Source organism: Cynoglossus semilaevis, chromosome 19 (genome assembly GCF_000523025.1).
Source record: "Cynoglossus semilaevis isolate Cse_v1.0 chromosome 19, Cse_v1.0, whole genome shotgun sequence".
NCBI lineage: Eukaryota > Metazoa > Chordata > Actinopteri > Pleuronectiformes > Cynoglossidae > Cynoglossus > Cynoglossus semilaevis.
This window is the reverse complement of record NC_024325.1, coordinates 2,808,114-2,827,851: the sequence shown is the minus strand read 5'-3', so window position 1 is coordinate 2,827,851 and position 19,738 is coordinate 2,808,114. Positions and strand designations below refer to the sequence as shown.

Below are 19,738 nucleotides of genomic sequence, written 5' to 3'. Positions count from 1 at the left end.
GAAAGAGAGGGAGAGAGAGCGAGGGGTGAGTCGTGGGTGGATACGAGGAAGAGCTGCTATGAGAGAAAGAGAGGAAGGCTAACGAAGAGAAGAAATGAGTCGCGGCAGCTGAGGATTCCGCTCTACCTGTGGAGGAGATTAAGGGTCTGCATCCAGTGTGATTAATGAGCTGGCCGCTGATTACTCATCGCTATCGCGCTCTCATGAATAATCACCACTCCGGCAGGAGTTTGAGTTTCTGTGTGCATGTGTGGGAGACAGAGAGACAGAGAGAGGGTGTGACAAAAAGACTAAGTGAACTAGTGTGTATTATAAAAGAAGGGAAAACATGAGGAATTAGCCTGTCTGTGTGTGAAAGACACAGAGTGAGAGTAAACAAAGAGTTTATGAGCAGCATGTTAAATGTATGTATGTATGTATGTATTTATGTATGTACGTATGTTTCTGTACATATATATATGCTCTTCAGAATGATTAATATCTAATATAATGCCAATAATTTAGCACGTTATGTCTGAGCATGTCTGAACCCCAGATAATATATTTATCCAAAGCAGTATCTCACCTGCACAGAAAATCGGTCTTACTGAAAATACACTACCGTGGCATGCAAAGAGTATTAGTACACACTGTGGGATCGCAGTGGGAATCCCAACTCCCACAGTGTGGTGCAAACCTGCTTGTGTCATGATGTGTTACAGAGTACAACATCATACACACTCATGTACTGTATAGGTACTGAGACTGAGTTGTGTTCTGTATAAGTCTGGGTTTTTAACGTTGATAATAGTATTTTGGGATGAGGTTTGTTTAGAAACCAGTATGTACCAGTTTTTGACATGGTAAATCGTGTAATTTAGTGATTTTTCCCCTTTTTTCTCCTATTCTCTGGATTTGTTAGCAACGCATTAAAAGTATAATTAAACTGGCTATTCAGTTCAGAGCAGGAAAACAATCATGTTTCTCGAGGCTCTTGGCATTTATCCTTGAAAGTCAATGAGCAACAGCTCTGTTAATGGAAATCCTCGATGCTAATGCTTCAACCGCAACTTAACAGCTATGAAAAAACAACCCTGAACACTGTACAGAAATGACAGGAAGTAAAAGGTCATCACAGAAACACAGAAATGTTTCCATTGTCTCTGGAAACTTATGAAACAAAGCCTTAACCGTACAGGCAGCCATCAGAACAAACAACGCCTACTATTTATTTTTTATTGTTTGCTTCAGACTTCTAACCCTGACTCCAGATGCTAATTATTGTTTTTTAACCAAAGTTACACCTGCTTTAACATTGTATTAAAAATTCAGCATTTAATTGCAAAATCTCCGGCAACTTCACACCTTTGTAGGATATAATTATACACTTTAAAATGTCAGAATAATTAGTAAAAATACAACATGTGTAACACCATAAATCATACAGGAAATTAGGTAACAGATTCAACATCATTATTATTTACAGATATAAATTGGTATTTATTTTAATTTCCTTACGTTGACGTGTTTCACTTTGACTCGAGTAACGGTACCGCTCTGGTACTGTTGAGAATCATACGCCGACACTGTTGCCTGTCAGTTTGGCAGCTTTCCAAGAAGACGTAGGAGTGTGAAGGCTGGCAAATTAAACCTACTTATTATTGCAGCTGCTTTGCACTTAACGTCCAGTCTCTTCATTACAGTGTAAACTCTCATTTACTGTAGCAGCTGAGGCCCAACAGAGATTGTAATTTGTGTGTACTAGGAAAAGAAAAGAAAAACCTCAAAACTACTCTGATACCTGTGGACATCAGACATAAGTCATTACCATATTTTCTGGACTATAAGTTCTGGACGCAGTTGTTTCATTCTTTGGCTGGTTCATGACTTACTGGGTATTTTTTAAATATATAATTTCACGTTTGTTATTTTCAGACTCACAGCCGCTAGAGGGCACTCTAGACTTGTGTACCAGTATATCCTACCCATGTATTACTAAAAATTTTTACACTAACAGCGGCTAGAGGGCACTGGTGCGACTTATACTTCGGAGCGATAGTCTAGAAAATACGGCACTCGCTGTGTGAAGTTTATACTGAAGAGCATGTGAGGAAGTTAATGATCAAATCCCGATTTGATTGCATGTCACTTTTCCATATGTTAATGACTGAGTTATTTTTTTTTTCCATATTTTAAATAATAGCATTCAAGACAGAAATCAAATATAGACGTCGTTGTTGCAATTTGGATTTTTTTTTTCATTATTCTGGGCTGCAGAGAAAAGCAAAACAATCCAAGTAATTATATCCGTCACTGACACCGTCATCATCACTGACACCGGCTTCACTGGCATTGACCCTGAGCACATTGGTGATTGAAAGTTCGTTTAAATAATTAACCAAAATTGAGGGCCATTATGTGTTCATTATTATATTGATGGAACAGGAACCAGTGCTTTTGTTTGTACAGTATAATGAGTTACGGGGACATTTATTTGCAAAAACGAAATCCATTTAACAGTACTATTTCATGTACTGTAGTATGTAGAGTGTGGTTTTACTTTTTGAAAAAAAAAACACAGCCTCAACTCATTAACCATGTTCGTGCGCCTGCTCATTAACATCTACACTGTAAATATGCCCGTAGTAAAAACGCGATAGCTGAACCAAACATTTCAGCCCTGTATGCTCTGCCCTGAAGGATGCCACGATTTCACCCACTTCTACCGCCTCCAGCAGAGACCTTTTTAGCCCAAAAAGAACCTCCCCAGTATATCATCTTAGCTCCCGCTCCCTGCGGTAAAAACACACATAGTTCCCAGTAAAGCCCCTAGTTACTGAGAATAGTTCCTGCGGTGGAAAGGCACGTCGGAAAAAGTTGCAGTGTTCTGCTCCTGTGCTTTGTGGTTTGATGTCTTACTCCTGCTCAGGAGGGCTTGGTCTCATAAAAGTGGAAAGGGACAACTCTCGGAGTCGCAGTCTTGAGCTCAGCACATTTACTTATTCCCTGGGAGATCATCTACGTGCTCCGAATCCTTTTCTTTTTCTCTCTCCACCTGTCTCACATGCTCTCACATTTTCACTTTTTTTCAAGCACCCAAGGGTCTTTCTTCCATTTGTTCATCCTCTTTTATATTCTACACAGTGTGCTCTGTGTGTGTGTCTTTTTTCCCTTTCTTTCTTTTTTTTTTTTCATGCACCAAATTTTTTTCTGCCATTTAAATCCTCCCTTTCTGCCTTAACTACTTTCTTCTAATATTGCTACCTCTTCTGTTGGTTTTCTTTCTTGAACTCTCTCTTAAACTTTTCCATTGTTACACCTCAGCAGTGTTACCATATTATAAAGTACTGAATGGACACCTCAGCAGTGTTACCATATTATAATAATATATAATATAAAAGCCCTAACATTACATTTCATATTAAATGCAAATGATCTTCATTTTATGTTTTTTTATGTTTGGATATTGGCTTACAACCTAAAGTAAAAGTCAACTGAATTTCTTCGTCTGCTCAGGATAAAGCGAAACCCTTCATTTGGTGACAGGCTCTTAGAGTGACGGTGTCACATCAGTCGTCAGTCATTGTCAGATTAACACACACGGCTGCTCATCTGACCATGTGGTTGTCAGCATCTGACCTGCCGTTGAAATGACTGCTCCGCTGAATTATAATTCCGTTGGATCCGCCGTAGCGCTGAACCCAAGGTACTGGGAAAAAATATATATATACGGCACAGTCATATCAAGCTGTCTCCGTGAGTACACCTGTCGCCTGGAGAGTGATTTGTAATTCATCTGTAAATGTCATATATACATTTTAATTTACAACAATTCCTTTTTTTAAATATCAAGTCATATTTTCTGAATATCTGTCAGTATTGAGACATATTTAACATTTATTTTTAATTTTTATTTATTTATTTACCTTTTCTGTTTTTGTCTCTTTTGGTTCTGGAATAAAATAATGTCAATTTTGTCAATTTATAACACCTTAGCACGACGTCCATTTCGGCTCAGTTCTGAAGACAATAAAACCAGTTTCATTGTTTGATTTTGACTAGAAGGGTCCGTAGTCATCGCCTCTAAAAGAGACGGCTGCTGCAAATGGATATTTGCGTCTCCACGTTAAAGACAGACTACAGCCCCAAGTTCCCAAGACAATGGTTAGTGCTGCGCCCGTAAATAGACATTTTCAGTTGTTGTGACACGCACAGCAATTAATTAAAGCAGCTCACTTGTTTACAACGAGATGATTAAATGCTGCAACAATTAGCCCCATTTTATGCTGCATCACATGGCGTGTTTTACCCAAGATTCAAGCTTAACTGTGTTGGCTATCAAACCAATGATGAAGAAACTACGCAGGAGTTTTTTGGATGCTGACCTCGGTGCAAAATGGTCTAGCGGTTAGCAGGCCTTCCTCTGAAGCAGAGAGCTTTGGGTTTGATTCCCAGAGGAATCACATACATAGCCTGGTCCATCGGATCTGCTGTTAACGCAAGAAATACCAGAATATGAGATCAATAAAGTTCAATTTATCAATTATTAAATTACCCAGTGCTAACTGCTGGCCTCCCTCTGTGAAGTTTGTGTTTTCTCCCTGTTTGGATTTTTTTGCCCCGCAAAAGTGTGCCCCGCATTGCCCGATGACTGCTGGGATGGGCTCTAACTGTAACTAAGAATAAAAAAATAAAATAAGATTTGATTCGAAGAAAATGTCGATAGTGATACATTTATAAATATTTCAGTGAGAAAATACATGTGACATATATATATATCTATATGAAGACATATATCAGTTCCTCTCTGCTCTTTTCCAGCTCTCACCAGGTCGTTTTTGGCGTAACCTCTGTCAATCATAAAAGGTCAGGATGTTACGGCCGTTACTCGTGTGACCAGTTATTTACACGGTGTTCCACTTGTTAAAGCGCCCAGTCGGATTCCTCTCAGGTGTCGGTGCTTTATTTCATACTGAACCCTGTGTATCCTGTACCTGTTACGATGTTGACCCGGGGGTCACGAGGCGACATATATCTGCGGCGCTAACGTGCCTGAGTTTTTAAAAGCGCATAATATCTCTTTGCTACAGTCGTACTTATCATGACCAGTTTTTATAGCCACCTTTAAATAATTTAAGAGGAACACAGCACTGGAGGTGCGAAGGGAGAAACCGAAAAGAGACATGAGACGGAGATAAAAGATTTAGACGCCGTTGTAATGTTGTAAAGTTGTAAAGGTCATGAGGTAGATTTAGTAGAACAATCCCACAGAACATGCTGGAGCAGCCTCTCTCTCTCTCTCTCTCTCTCAAAGTGAAATTATTACAATGTTGAGTAAATATGTTTGATCTGAAAAAACTTGTTCTGTACATGCGATGCCTTCAATGACAACGTAGCAAGAAGTGGAATTTACGGCGCTTGAAAGAATCCGTGTAAGATGATCCTCAATTTGCCGTGAAGGTGAATGGCCATTTCAATGCACGACACATCACTTTAATGAGAAGGATGATATTTGGGTGGTGACTCTATGTGTCCTCTGACATCCAGGCTTCTTCACGGGGAACATCGTTCACTCCTGCATCCCTGTTTATTTTCCCCGGTCCGCTAATAATAAAATGGTTGTTTCCTCTACATAAGCACGATCACTGATTTGGGACGTGTTCCTCCACCTCGTGTCATGTTCTTTTTTTTCATTAATACTGTTTTGGCTGTCATTTCATTGGCTGCCTCAAATACCAATCAACTTCCTTAATTTTCTCATTTGAACAGAGGTTGTCCAGCTGACCCTGGCGGAGGACCAAAGGATCAGCACCTCCACCGTAACGGTGGGTCTGAGTGCTGTTCTTACCTGTGCCATTCAGGGAACGCTGCGTCCCCCCATCATCTGGAAAAGGAATGGCATCATATTAAACTTCTTGGACCTTGAAGATATCAACGTGAGTAGATTTTTTTTTTTTTTAAACCTACTGATTGCTTCTGAGATTTTAACGGGGGAGGTTGCATGACGTTGACCTGCAGCGTAGCCATCATCTGTAAGTTATATCACTGTTGAAACACTGTTAAAACAAATGAATGGATTTTTTTTTTATTTACATATCAATCATCTCCTTTTTAAAAGAAACAAGTCATTCTCAGTGATGATTAGAACTCGTGCCACTGCTCCATGCTTAACAAATTTTCCAACCAACTCGATATCATGTCGTAAAAAAAAGTGATTTTAGAGCTCATTAGTATTTTATTTTTACTTTTTTGACTAAGATTAGTTCTACTTTTAAAATACTGCTAGGTTGGCATTCTTTTTCAAAGAGGTTCAAGAATAGAAGATAACTGATTAAAAAGAAAAAAAAATCTTTTTGTTCTTTAATAACACCCTGGTATTTAATAAGGCAAAAGACGACAGGACTTCTGAGGAGTAAAAAAAAAAAAAAGATTATTAAAGGAAGTAAATTAAAGACAAATCTCCCCCACAGCCTTCTTCATCAAATGGCAAAATCTAGGTTTGCCAAGTGCCTAATGAACTGTGTGGCCATGCTGCACTGTGGCTCCTGCACAGGTGACAGCAGCGCCTTGCCCTTGCTTTACACAACACTGGATCACAATTCACTAATTGCCTGTTAATGAGCTGCCTTGTTGGTCCGCTGCCATGATGAGCCGATAAACAATGTCAAGAGTTAAGGTGGAGATCGGGGCAGAGGTAATGGCAGCAGAGGTCCTTCAGGCTCTTGACCGAACATAATGGATTTCCACAGAACACCGTGAGCACCAGAGTGGAACCCCTCCTGTTTTTTAAATTTTCATTTCATTGATTTGGCTCAAAAAGAAAAAGTACTCAAGCTATGAGGGTTTTTTTTTTGTCTTGTCGACTGTCTTCCTCTCGGGAAATAACATTACAACGATTTCTGTGTATGTGAGGGGAAAAGACTTATGGCACATTTCCTAAAATATTCAGCGTTTTGAAATATTTAGCCACATGTATCCTTGTAGTGTTCTACTAAAGAATAAATACACTATGAATAAAATAAAAATACATTTTAAAATAATATAAAAAATGGCTGTGGAAAAAATCGTTGTGCGCTAATGTCGTAAAGCCACGCCATAAATAGAAAAATAGGAAGTTACAGTAGGGTGGTTGTACGGGTGCAGAGGGCACGACAGTGGGGAAGGGCGGGGGTCATGAACCCCATGCCCACATGTCCTCCATGAGATAAAACCATATATATAACATGTTTGTGTGCTAATGCTAATGATGCGTTCAAATTGTACACGGATGTCAGAATTTCCACGGTTAAACTTAAGCACGTACCGTACATATACTGGCGCGAGTACCTGAATAAGTACTCTTATAAAAATATAAAATACATAAATATATATGAAACTATAGCAATATATATGTGTGTAGCTGTTAAAATTATTATGGATATTATATAGTGGTACATTTTTCAGGTTGCTGATAGGTCAGTTCCCCCAGTCCATAAATCCCATCTGCCCCCCTGGGTGGGTGATATGGGTTGCCAAACCATAAGCTCGACTAGGGCGACAAACTGCTGTGAGTGTCCCTGTCCCTAGAACCTGTCACCTGTGCAGATGCCCTGGAAACAAGCCCACTACTGCCCTGGCCAAAAACGAAGCAGCAGCTTGGCTACCCCACAGAGCCTGGCACAGTTGTCGGCAGGATGGTTTCTTAAATAAAAAAAAATAAAAAAATGAAAATCTTGCAGATTCAGTTTTCAGTTTTCCTCATTTTTCTATTTTTTATATATATATCAAATCTGACAGGTTTGGTTTCCGCCCCCTAGGTTTCAATAACCATCAGTGTTCCAGTGAATTCCGAGCTTGAAACACTTCCCTCGTTTATCTCACCCAAAAATCATTCCACATTTGTCAAGTCACAACCGCCCTGTGTCAGGTCACATCCATTCCTACAGTCCTTAAGAAACCTTTTTCGTGGTTTCAAACCTTCCCTGTCGCGCTGCGGCCACATCAGGATATCTGCTCTGCCACTTGATAGGACAGCAAACTATTTAATGCCTTAATCCACCGTAAGCCGCGACGGGAACCCTCTTGTGACTGTTGCATTCGGCACCAACAACAACCTGCTCCATTCATCAACCTAATGGGCTTTATATTTTTAACCCTTGCCATTTATCAGGCTGAGGCAGCGTGATGAGGAGAGAGAGCTGGATCGAATTCCCAAATGCCTGCTGCAGCTCAACAGGGAGACCACTGATTCATGGTCTCACTTCCTTTTCAAATCACTCTCCCCCCCCACTCCTTGTCCCTTCCCATCACTCCCTGCTGTCGCGTGCCTCCTCCCTCCTCACCCTCTTCCATCCACACGCCCTCATGTATTCTGTCAGGCTTCTTCCATTCCTCCATCCTTCCCTGTGGCTCCATCCTTCGGCGCCATCATTTAGCACCTACCTGTTCATTTTCCAATCTCCACCTTTTTTTGCTCCCACCCTCCCTCGTCTTACTTCTCTATTGTGGTCCTTCACAGCTGCCATTTCCACGTTCTTTACCTTATTTAATTCCACTTTTTCTCCCCCCCTCCTTGCCTTGCAGGACTTTGGGGATGACGGCTCCTTGTACATTACCAAGGTGACAACCATCCATATGGGAAACTACAGTTGCCATGCCTACGGCTATGAAGACGTCTATCAGACACATGTGCTGCAGGTGAATGGTCAGTAATGGCTGTTTCCTACCTAAAGTTGTGTATGAGGTGTGAACATAATAGTAGTGTATTATCTGGGTCACATGTTTACAGTGTTTACAGTACTTCTGTGACGTGATTAGAAAAATATTTAATATTCAGAAAAAAGTATTTACAATACATTGATTGATTGTTTTTAAAATTGTTGAAGTATTTACAATACATTGATTGATTGTCTCTTAAATGGTTTTAAAATTGTTGTTTTTTCTTTTTTTTTTTAATAAAACTTAGGTTCAGCCAGACCAGTACAATCACAACATAATTACCTATAAATAACAATAAGTCCATGTTTTTAACCTTTGTTTATGATTTATTCATATTCCATATATTTCATATATTTATATGTAATTAAATATAACTTGACAAAACATCCCTGTCATAACGATTCCATAACCTACTGGCTGATAAACCACAGCAGGTGTAACCAAAGCGCATCACTTTAGCCACTGGAGCCATGACTCGAGTACTAACAGCTTACGTGTGGGGGCATTTTGAATTCAATAAGTAAGCAGCAGATGTGGGGACACAGTATGCGCCGCCATGTTTCTCAATTTCACATGAAGTTTGGAAACTAAAAGGCTCCTGTTGCTTCACAATTCTCCTATCAATGTTCGCAATGTATCAAGGTTTCGAGCCGAACGATGGTTCCATTTATTTTTTGTATCTTTTTTTTTTTGCGAGTGGTTCATCATCTCAAGACCAAAATATTGGCGTTTATAAGAGTTTGAAGTACGGCTGGAAAAAGTCTATATGTTCAGAAATATCTTACAAAGTACACAGCGTTGTTGTAGAGCAGTGGTGTCAAACATACGGCCTGCGGGCCGAAACCGGCGCGCGTTATGAATTTTGAAAGTGAAATGTGAAATGATTTGTCAAATTCTACTTCATTAAATTTGAAGATTTTCTTTAAGGTTATTTAAATGTAAACAAGGGAGAAAACATGGACTTTTATATGTAATTATGTTCTGATTGTACTGGTCTGGTGTCACCTGACATCTAATCAGGCTGAATGTGTCCCCTGAACCAAACTGAGTTTGTTGTAGAAGCTTCAAAAATTATTGTTTTTAAGGTATTACTGCACAGATGTGACTGTTAAACTGTAGCGAGAAAATCCTTTCACCAAACTAAGCAACCGGTGAGGCAGAGCCCTGGTGACTTTGAGTGAGAGTGGATTTTTCCTTGAACTCAATGGTCACTCTGGCTGAGCACCACAGGTCCTTACAGAGATGAAGGAAACATCCGCAAGGACAACCGACCGTCGTCGTCTCCTCTGACAGAAACCGGGGCTCACCAGAATTATCACCTGGTTCAAGGTCACTTTGTTTTCAGGGCAATTTTTTTTCAGGTGCAGCTGTGTTGATAGTTTTGGTCGCCCCACAGTTTTCTGTTTGAGACTAATTCCCTGGAATATTTAAAATCATAAAGAAAATCAATATATCTTCAGCAACATGACAAAGTTAAATTAAAGCAACTTGAGCTGAGACACTGCACTCACATTGCTTTTGGCAAGGCTGCACTTTATTTGCAGCCCTGCCTTTCACATTTGATTAAAACTCGTCTCTTCAACCTTTCCTTTTTCAGCCCTGCCTTTCACATTTGATTAAAACCCCTGTCTCTTCAACCTTTCCTTTTTTTTTTTTTTTTCTTCGTTTCTGCTGACTGCAAAAAATCTGCCTTTAAAACACCGGCGTCTCTGTCCTATCTATTAATTTTTTTGTCTTATTTGTCACAGTTTGATTACTTACGTAAAGGGGAAGAAGTGATTAACACGGTTATGTTTAATTAGGAGGCACAACGGCTGTGTTTGTTTTGTTTCCTGGTTGTAATTGAAAACGAATGTCGCTGCATTTTCAGCGCAAAAACAAACCAGAGCGAAGTCATTGAGACCCACGGGGTCCTGAGGGGTGAGTTATCAGGAGGGCGCAGTTACCGGATGTTTGTGCTGGGGATTGGAGGCAAAACAGCACAGGGTGAGATAAGGTGAAATGAAGGGGAGCCAAGTGTCACATAAAACTTAAGGGTGGTAAAAAATACTAGCATGCCTCCTCTTAGGCTCTGAGAGCAGTAACACCCTGGTTTCTTTCTGTGCTGAGAGGTGTTGTGGCTTTAGTTTCAGGAAGGCTGTGACTGTGACTACTTTAGTTTCTGAATTAAAACAAAAAACAAACAAGACTTGGAAAAAATAAATTCAGGTTAATTTGCGTTGGTTTGCGTTGAGGGAAAGTTCATTTGAAGTTTACTGTAGTCTCCAGGTTAGCCTCCACTAGTTTACCAGGTTGTGTAAAATGTTACCTCATTTTTCACATTTTTTAGTTCCTCCCCGGTGTAGGTGTGAGGGGGCTGGACTCTTTCGCCGTCTCTCACGTACGGGATTCAAACTGTAAGAAAGACGCCGGAGATCCCTTGGATTCTTGTTAAGTTTGAATATATTACATGCAGAGTGGGAGATATTCTCCCGTCCACGTTCCATGTGTGGGCTTTTGTGCTCAAGTCCTCCGGGGGATTACAGTCAAGCATGAAACCGTGTATAATTATAACTTCACTTCATTTTTGTTTTCTCTCTCTGTTTCTGTTTGTGTGTCCAGTTCCTCCAGTGATCCTGGTCTATCCGGAGACGCAGGCTCAAGAACCCGGTGTGTCTGCCAGTCTTCACTGCCATGCCGACGGCATCCCAAATCCGAAACTCCTGTGGCTGAAGAATGGCATGGACTTACAGCCGAGATCCAGCAAACAGCTCTCTCTCATAGGTGAGGAGTTTTGAAGTTGTGCTGTTGTTCGCCAACACAAACTGCTGCAGACTTTAAGGCAACTTGTCAGCAGTGATATTGATTATTGAGCTCTGATCTACACCGGTGGAATGAAGCCCGACTTAAACGTGTTTTCTTCCTTAGTCCTGGGTTTTTATTCCTCCGGAAAAATAATCCAACAATTTAGGAGTGATTTAAAGGAAGATTAAAAGTACGAAATTAAATCAGGGATACTGCGTGCCAGATGATGACAGCTACTTCCTCACAATATAAGGGTGTCTTAAAGGACCCACTCTGAGTGTCAGAGAAAAAGGAGCAGAATGGAAGGCGACTTCTTTCTTTTTTTTTTTATGGCCTGCTTCTCATTAAAGGAGAGTTTATTGGCTGTGTGCGGATCATTACCTGTGGTAATAGCCCTCACACATTCAAACAAGGGAGGTTCTGTAAGGTTCACCAACACATAAACACTGCATTGGCTAAGGTTTTAAATTTGTGAACTAATGTGGAAAATGACAATAGACGGTAAAATCATTTTATTCTATTAGACAGTACGAGCGTTTTTACTTTGGGCGAAACTTAATTAAGGAGCGTAGATTGTAATGTCTGTCTAGATATTGTAAAAAAAAAAAAAAATCATAGCACAGGCTGTACACCAGAACAGGCTTTGGTCGAACAATATTTAGTTTACAGCACCGGTGGAACTGTCCGTGGTGCTGAAACCCGACACCACAAACCCCAGTGTTGGAGTGCTTCCATAAATTGTATAAAAAGATACAAATATGTCACATGAAACCAAGATACCATTAGGATCTCCCTTTAAATATATATATAACTAACAAAAAATGCTAATATTGTTTTTTTATTTGTATATATATTCACCAATTGGATCGTGTCTGCTGTTAATCGAGTCTCAAGGTCTGCGTGTGTTGCTGTTTATTATATGATTTCACTTTTTCATTTGTTTTTTGGTTGCCTTGGCAATCCCATAAAGCAGATACAGTTAAGAAAAGCACTTAAACGCACCGCCTTCAGCTTCTTATTAGCAGCACGTATTATAAACGTGCTGTTTACTTTGTTAATCAAATGTTAAATCGACTGCTTCCTTTGTTTATTTCTATTTAATCCCTGCTCAATACGTCCAAAGAGATGTTTCAAACGCTGCACTAGCGGTTTGACATTTCACTAGCGGTTTTACTTCATTAACATTTAGCTGCCACTTCAGTTTGCTCCCTTACAAAATACTGGTGGTGGGCAGGTCATTCGCACGAGGACTTTTACGGAGTGCTGCAATAAAACTCAGACCTAGGACCCAAAACTTAAACACTGACCTTTAATCCTTCTAAAACATAAAGTGAACTTCACATTTATTATTGCAGTGGACTCTTCAGAGTCCAAGACCCCGTTTATTTCATTATCACCCTGCGAATAGCAACAGTTCAAGACGGCGGCGGCGGCTAATCCGATGTTGGTCAGTTAGGCTGCAGTAAATGAAAACTGATCTGAGCTTAAAATATTAAATTAAAGCAATTAAAGTGCTGTCTGATACTGTAGTTACATCAAGGCTGTGTTTTACTTCAAAGCACTGCAGAAACTTTTCTGCTGATGAAAGGGAATCATTTTATCTCGGTCTTCGAGATGTTTCACCAGAACCAGAATCTGTGTGTTCACTTGCGTGAAGCCTTGTTTCTTCTCATCCCATTAGATCATATTAAGCACAGTCCACTTCGCTGCTGCGTGCTAAATATTTCACCCCACCAGCGGTAGGTTTTTTTGACTGTAAATTGCGTGAGAAGTGGATTTTGTAGAGGTGGTGCACTCTTACTGTACTCAAAGGGACGTACAGAAAGAGATGAAATCCAAATCCTTCTTTCATGTTGCTTTCAAACGCGGCCCGTAAAAGCTCCACTCTGACACATTTTTCACTCTTGCCACGCCATAAAGCCAGTCCTGTTGTGATGTATGTATGCGCTGCTTCACGGAGGATCAGAGTGCAGCTGTACATCAGAGCTTGATGCAAGAGTAAACAACAGAGTTTTCTTCTGATGGTGACTCCTGTCTCACCAAGCCTAAAATCACCTGTCACTTCCATCTGACACCGCAGCCCGTCCTGAAACAAACACCGCCGCACATCGTGCAGTGTGTGGATTTGAAATTGTGGAACTGAAAGAACTTTTACACAACAAGACTTTTTTAACGCCTTGTTTATTTTCCCAACTTTGTTAAAGAATTAAGTAATGACCTTCTTTTCCTAGGATAAAAAAAATGAAAATTATACAGGAAGTTATGTGGAGCCATACCCTTACCCATAACCTATTTAAGTTATGAATACATACATACATACATACATATATAAATATATGTGTATACATACACATACATACATACATTCATATATATTTTTATAATTTTTACTAAAACATTCAATTTGTATACTTTGGTTGTATATCTTTCATATATTTTATATATATATATATAAATACATATATAATATATATATAAATATACATTTATATGTATTTAATATAAATAAAACATATTATTGGTATAGGTAAATATGCATTTTTTTCCTGCTATTCTACTTGTTCTTTTGGTTTTTACAAAGCAACAGTTAACAGTTGAGACGTTTCACCTCCACTTCCTGTTCGTGTCTTGTAGCTAATGGCAGTGAGCTCCTCATCGGTAGCGTTCGGTACGAGGACACCGGCGCCTACACGTGCATAGCCAAGAACGAGGTGGGAGTTGATGAGGACATTTCCTCGCTGTTTGTGGAAGACTCGGCCAAGAAAACACGTACGTCTTGTGATGCCAATTGCTTTAAGCCGTTTTCCTCCAATAGAAACACTGTTTTAGTTTGGTTGTTTAGAAGTTTTAGAAGTTTAGTTGTTCTTCAAATATTTTGTGTTAGTTTATCATATTTTAAATTAAAAAAATTAATCTTTTAATTAGTTTATCATATTTTAAATTAAAAAAAATTAATATTTTTTAAAAAAAAATCTTAATTCCATATTTTAATATATTAAGTTAAAAAAAGTTTTATTACTGATATATTTCATTTGAATTTTTTCTCTCTGTCTTTTCGTCTCAGTGGCCAACATCCTCTGGAGGGAAGAAGGTAACACATCACTATCTTCACAGTGCTATTGTATTTGTACAAATAAAAAATATATATCACAGGATGTGTAGTGGCTCTGCGGGGCCTACGCAGCTCACCTTGGGTGCTGCGTCGTCCAGAGGAAACACACCGGTTTTCTCTCTTTTACGCTCTAGTTTCTTCTTTTTCTTGTGTATTTTTCTTTTTTTATCTGTGTTTTTAGTTCACCCATGTCTGGTGTGGACATTTACACACTGGGCAGAGTTTTATATACTGCAGTATTTTGGGAATAAAACCGTTGTTTTCCAGCGGTGAAAAGAGAATATAGCTGTGTTTCCCAGCACAGTGTCACCTACGGTATACATTTACACTGTTTTATACATGAAAAACAGTACAGCGTTGTACAGCCACTCCTGGGGTTTTATTACAGCTAGTTAACATGTGCTGAGGTTTACTGTGTAATGCAGTCTGTTTTATAGACGCATCTGTTCACTGTGTGTCTGTTTGACCAAACACATTTATCAGCTGCTGGTTGTCCATTAAACCGTGCCCCGGAATATGCATCTGACCCACACGCTGAGTAGATTGTGAGCTGAACACATAAAAATGAGACTATTTTTGTTTCGATGCCAAAAATGATCTTGTTGATCTGATACATTTTCCACATGTGGATGTTTGTAGTATATTTCTATACAGGTGAGGGTACAACACACATTTATAAAAGTGCAATACAATGTTCCTCTATCTCACACATGATGGAGCCTCAGTGTTACTCCGTCAGCTCATCATCAGCAGCGTCTGTTCACGCCGCGAAGACAGGACGTCTCCTCGTCGAGACACGAGGTCTTGATTTTGAAGCCTCTTGCTGCAGCTCGTTGCGGATGTGTTGCTGACAAGGCTCTTTGTAGGCATTGTTAAAAACTGTCTGGCACTGACTGTCCAGCTGCACAAACGCGATAACATGCAAACACAAGTGTTTACAGCATCTGTTCCACTGGGGGAAATTCAAACTTCCATCTTAAATGAGTGAGAAGTTGGAATTCACTTATGTTTTCATTCGATTTTTTTCTTCTTCTTGTTTATTCACAACGTCTTCTGTCCAGGACTGAGCGTGGGCAACATGTTCTACGTGTTCTCCGACGAGGGCATCACTGTTCTCCAGCCCAGTGAATGTGAGATACGGAGACACATAAAGCAAACGGAGAGGATTGTCGCTACTTATGTAAGTATGGTTTAAATACATACTGAGTGGTTAACAATCGAAAGTTACTTTTTTCCCAACATGCACTGGTCATTTGAACAGTTTTGGTTTTGTAACCAACTCCAGGCCAGACAAAACATTTTTTAATTTTTTTATTAAGTTCTACCCCCAAAGACACAGTTATATTTTGTAATTTGGGTATTTCCCAATGAACGAGGTAGCTTTCTTTTTTTCTCTTTTTTTTTCTTGGTGGCAGCTTCCTGTTTGTATAACACAGGTTTTTTTCTCTTTTTTTTTCTTGGTGGCAAGACCCCAGTCTGTTAATTAGCAGGATTGTGACCTGATGGTCAAGTTGTAGAAATGCCTTCTCTATTGACTTTCATCTGGTTAATTATAAACAACTTTGCTTCAAATTTTTACTTTCTGTGTAATTAATTGCTTGCGTGACAGTATTTTCAATTAATTTATTTATATATATTTTTTAAAATAACAATATTTTTTGCTGTAGTGGTGAAATAAAAATATGAGATAACAACGGTCGTAGATTAGTTTGATAGTCAGTGAACCCAACAATGTCTAATCTACCTTCTACCATAATAACAGGAAATGCAATTATACATAGAGTTAAGTTTAAAGAATCTTTTTTCCTCCTTTACTTAACGGCGTTTCAGTGCAAGGGTTCTTCTTAGACTAAGGCCGTTCTAGCTTCCTTTAACACATCACCTCATCTTTTTCTCACCTCACTAATTAAAATGTGATTACTTGTTTCCATTAATTAGCATTTTGGGCCAATGGACTGTTTAGAGTCTATCTTACTAAGGCTTGCAGTCCACTGGAGAGCATCACTATCCACGAGCAATGGGCTCTAGTTGGAAAAAGTTTCTTTTTCGCCCTCTCTGTCTGTTTTGGTTTTCTCCTATAATTGTATTAGAGATCAATAGAAACTCGATGAGCCATGTGTGAGACAGCTTCTGCTGTAAACAGCAGATTTAACACTTTGGGGAGCTGGAGAAAAGATGGAGTCTCTAAAATCGCAGCCTGTGTGGATGTGTTCTTTAGTCGGTACATATATACGGTGAAGCTGATATATGTACAGGTGTGAGTAAAGTGTTGACTCAGCAGAGACGGAGGGCTGCTGCATCTGTAGAGGTGATGTGTGTACTTCACTAAGGGCTGCGGATTTACACCGGGGCAGAGGGATCTGGAGTTACTAATGTAAAAGTATATGGAATGTTATCATGAGTTAGGCGTCTGCTGACGAATGTCCACGGGTTAAAAACAAATTAATGGACAATTTAGTTTCATGTTAAGTAGCTTTTTAATTTTTTTTTACCTTTCAGTGTTTTAAAGTTTAGTTTTGAAATGTTGATTTTAACGTTAACACATTACATGATATCTATCATGTACATAAAAGACATAATGGATGGATGGACGATAGATGTACGGATAGATGGACAGATAGATAGAACTTTATTAATCCCTTTATTAATACCCTTCATAAAATGTAAATTAAAATGTATTTTTTAACTGCATTTATATATATATATACATATATATATATATAAACTGTAAATTCTCCACAGTGAAGTGACGATGGAGTAAAAGTAACACTGAGTTTCTCATCAGTGACACAACAGTAAACCCTGCCAACCTTTTTCCTCCCTGTGTCGCCTCCGCCCCTCCTCTTCCTGCACCTTCATCTCCTTCTCCCCTCCTCCTCTCTGCCTGGTGTTACCTCCCCCCAGGAGGAGATGTGCCCTAAAGGTGAAGGGGTGTCACCCCAGCACTGCGTGTGGTCGTCAGCGGTCAACGTCCGGGACAAATACATCTATGTGACTCAGCCGCTCCAGAGTCGCCTGCTGGTGGTTGATATTCAGGCACAGAAGGTGGTGCAGGTAGGTGGAGTTCACTTGTCACAACACAGTCAGGAGTTCTTCATCTGTGAGTTTGAAAAAAAGAAAAAAAAAAACCTTTGTTTGAAGCCCTTGCATATTAAAGTAAGGTGTTCCTTACTTTGTGCTGAATAATCAAAGTAGGTCGTGAGCACATTCAGTTACTGTACATCTCTTTCTTTTTTTTGTTATATTTGTACCTATACTTTTTTTTCCTGGGGAAGCAGAGCAGGCTGTCCCATTAAAGCAGATTTGGAGTTTTGTCCCCTATTCCTCTCCTCTCCCTCCTGTCACGGTGACCTCACAGGAGACAGTGAACCCCAATTTGCCTCCCCAAACGTCAGGCCTTGTGTTCCGTGACTGCCTGTAAATGCCATGGTGGAGAGCACCTTGGATAAAAGTGAAATATAAATGCGGTCCATTTATCATTCAATATTTTATTAAACAGCCACTGCCCGAATTTAGCTTAGCTCCCATAACCAGGCGTCGCCGGCCTGTCAGAACTCGAATTTCTCAGCATGATGAAGCAACGTGTGCAGAGTTGAAGAAGGAGCGCTGCACCGCATATAAAGATTTTGGAGAATTTAATCATAAGTTGGGCCCCCGTGTTAGTTTATTAGACATATCACTTCTGTGTACTCCTGTAGGGACTATACAGTGCGTTATGAGAACTGTGTATTATTTCCTTGCCGACTCTTAGCTACTATCTCTACTGGGTTTACAGTGCAGCTACATTTGCCGTATATTGGATTTTTTTTGGAACTTTACACCCATTCAACCAGTGCAATTTTTTTGTGCTACATTTACACATTTGTTGGTCCACAGTTTTTCTCGGTGGGAGTGCGCACGCAACAGTGTAACTCATCAATCAAGTATATTGTTTCCTGTAGTGTTGCATCCAACTTGTCTCCAACAGCAATGAAAAGGAAACCAGCTCACTCTTACAAATTCACAGTCGAGGCCAACAAGGAGCTGGTAAATTGCTTGGTACAGTTGTTTTATAAAGTACATCAGATCAATACACCTCTTTACTGCCAGTGTCTTGCCGCATGTCAAAGTGAATGAACAAAGTGCGCTGCAATTAAGTCAACTCGCTAAATACTGAAAACTTGCCAACCAGGCGAGTTGATCATACATACTGTACGTGAGGTGAAATAAATCAAACGCACCTCAAGCGTCTGAAATAGCAGGGTGTCCAGGTGGGTGCAGCAGCCTCGCCATTCATCTTACCTGTAATGGCTGTTTAGAGAGCAAACCCCTGAGGGTCTTTCCCAGGGTCAGCATCATTTATACAGTGATACAGGAGGAGAGGAAATAGGTCTAAGTCAAGGAGAAGGAGGAGATAGTAGAGGAGAAGGTTGATGATTGATGGTTTAACCAGCAGGGCGGAAACATCAATCCAAACCTGTTAGACTTTATACAAAAATTGACAAACCAAAACAAAGTTATTTCCCATTTGAAAATAATTTAGGATAAAATGTATGAGTTTTTTTTCTTTTTTTCATTACAGCCATTGTTGTTTTCCAAACACCCAAAGCTCAGATATGTGACCTCAGGTCAGGTATTGAGGTATTGGAGAAGAACTTCTCCTTTCATCCCCTTTACAACAGTCTAAATTGCTTTCTTTTCGTGATTCCTCTTCCATCCTCTTACTCACTCCCCTCTATCTTTCCTGAAGACCCTCCGTGGTCTCTGGGGTTCAGGAGGTTAAGGCAACATCCTATTTTTCTTTGTTCTTTTTTTCTCTCAATTTTCTCAAGCCTCTCCGTTTTTAACCGAGCACAAAGGACTATAGGCACTCTTCACAATAGTGGATGACACTCAAGAACAAACAAAAGCACGCTCACACAGAACATGTATATTATCAAAGCGCTCAAAAAACATGTCTTCATCCGAGGGGTTTGCTTTTGTCTTTTGTGTGTTAAGACATTAAAGGGAGACAAACCACCACACCGTGTTAAGACATTAAAGGGAGACAAACCTGTATAAAAACAAACACCCTCCTCTTTCCACCAGACTAGCTTATTTCGCAGTAGCTTCACTAAATCACCACCATCACTTCCTGTTCTCATGGATTCTCTTCCTGTGACCTCCTCATTGACCTTTCAGACTTTA

The 19,738-nt window shown here is 39.7% G+C and overlaps 1 protein-coding gene across 3 annotated transcripts in view; it reads left to right on the top strand.

Annotated features, from left to right (window-relative positions):
- Window positions 1–19,738, top strand: part of fstl4 (follistatin-like 4) — a 157,418-nt gene that overhangs the window by 123,403 nt on the left and 14,277 nt on the right. For all 3 annotated transcript variants that reach the window (XR_003052833.1, XM_025065435.1, XM_025065434.1), the window contains 7 exons: window positions 5,749–5,915; window positions 8,542–8,662; window positions 11,278–11,439; window positions 14,095–14,229; window positions 14,525–14,551; window positions 15,634–15,752; window positions 17,477–17,626. Coding sequence is in view for 2 of the 3 variants with exons in the window: in XM_025065435.1 (XP_024921203.1) it covers window positions 5,749–5,915; window positions 8,542–8,662; window positions 11,278–11,439; window positions 14,095–14,229; window positions 14,525–14,551; window positions 15,634–15,752; window positions 17,477–17,626 (881 nt within the window). In the remaining variant the exon portion in view is untranslated. The remainder of the gene's footprint in view (window positions 1–5,748; window positions 5,916–8,541; window positions 8,663–11,277; window positions 11,440–14,094; window positions 14,230–14,524; window positions 14,552–15,633; window positions 15,753–17,476; window positions 17,627–19,738) is intronic.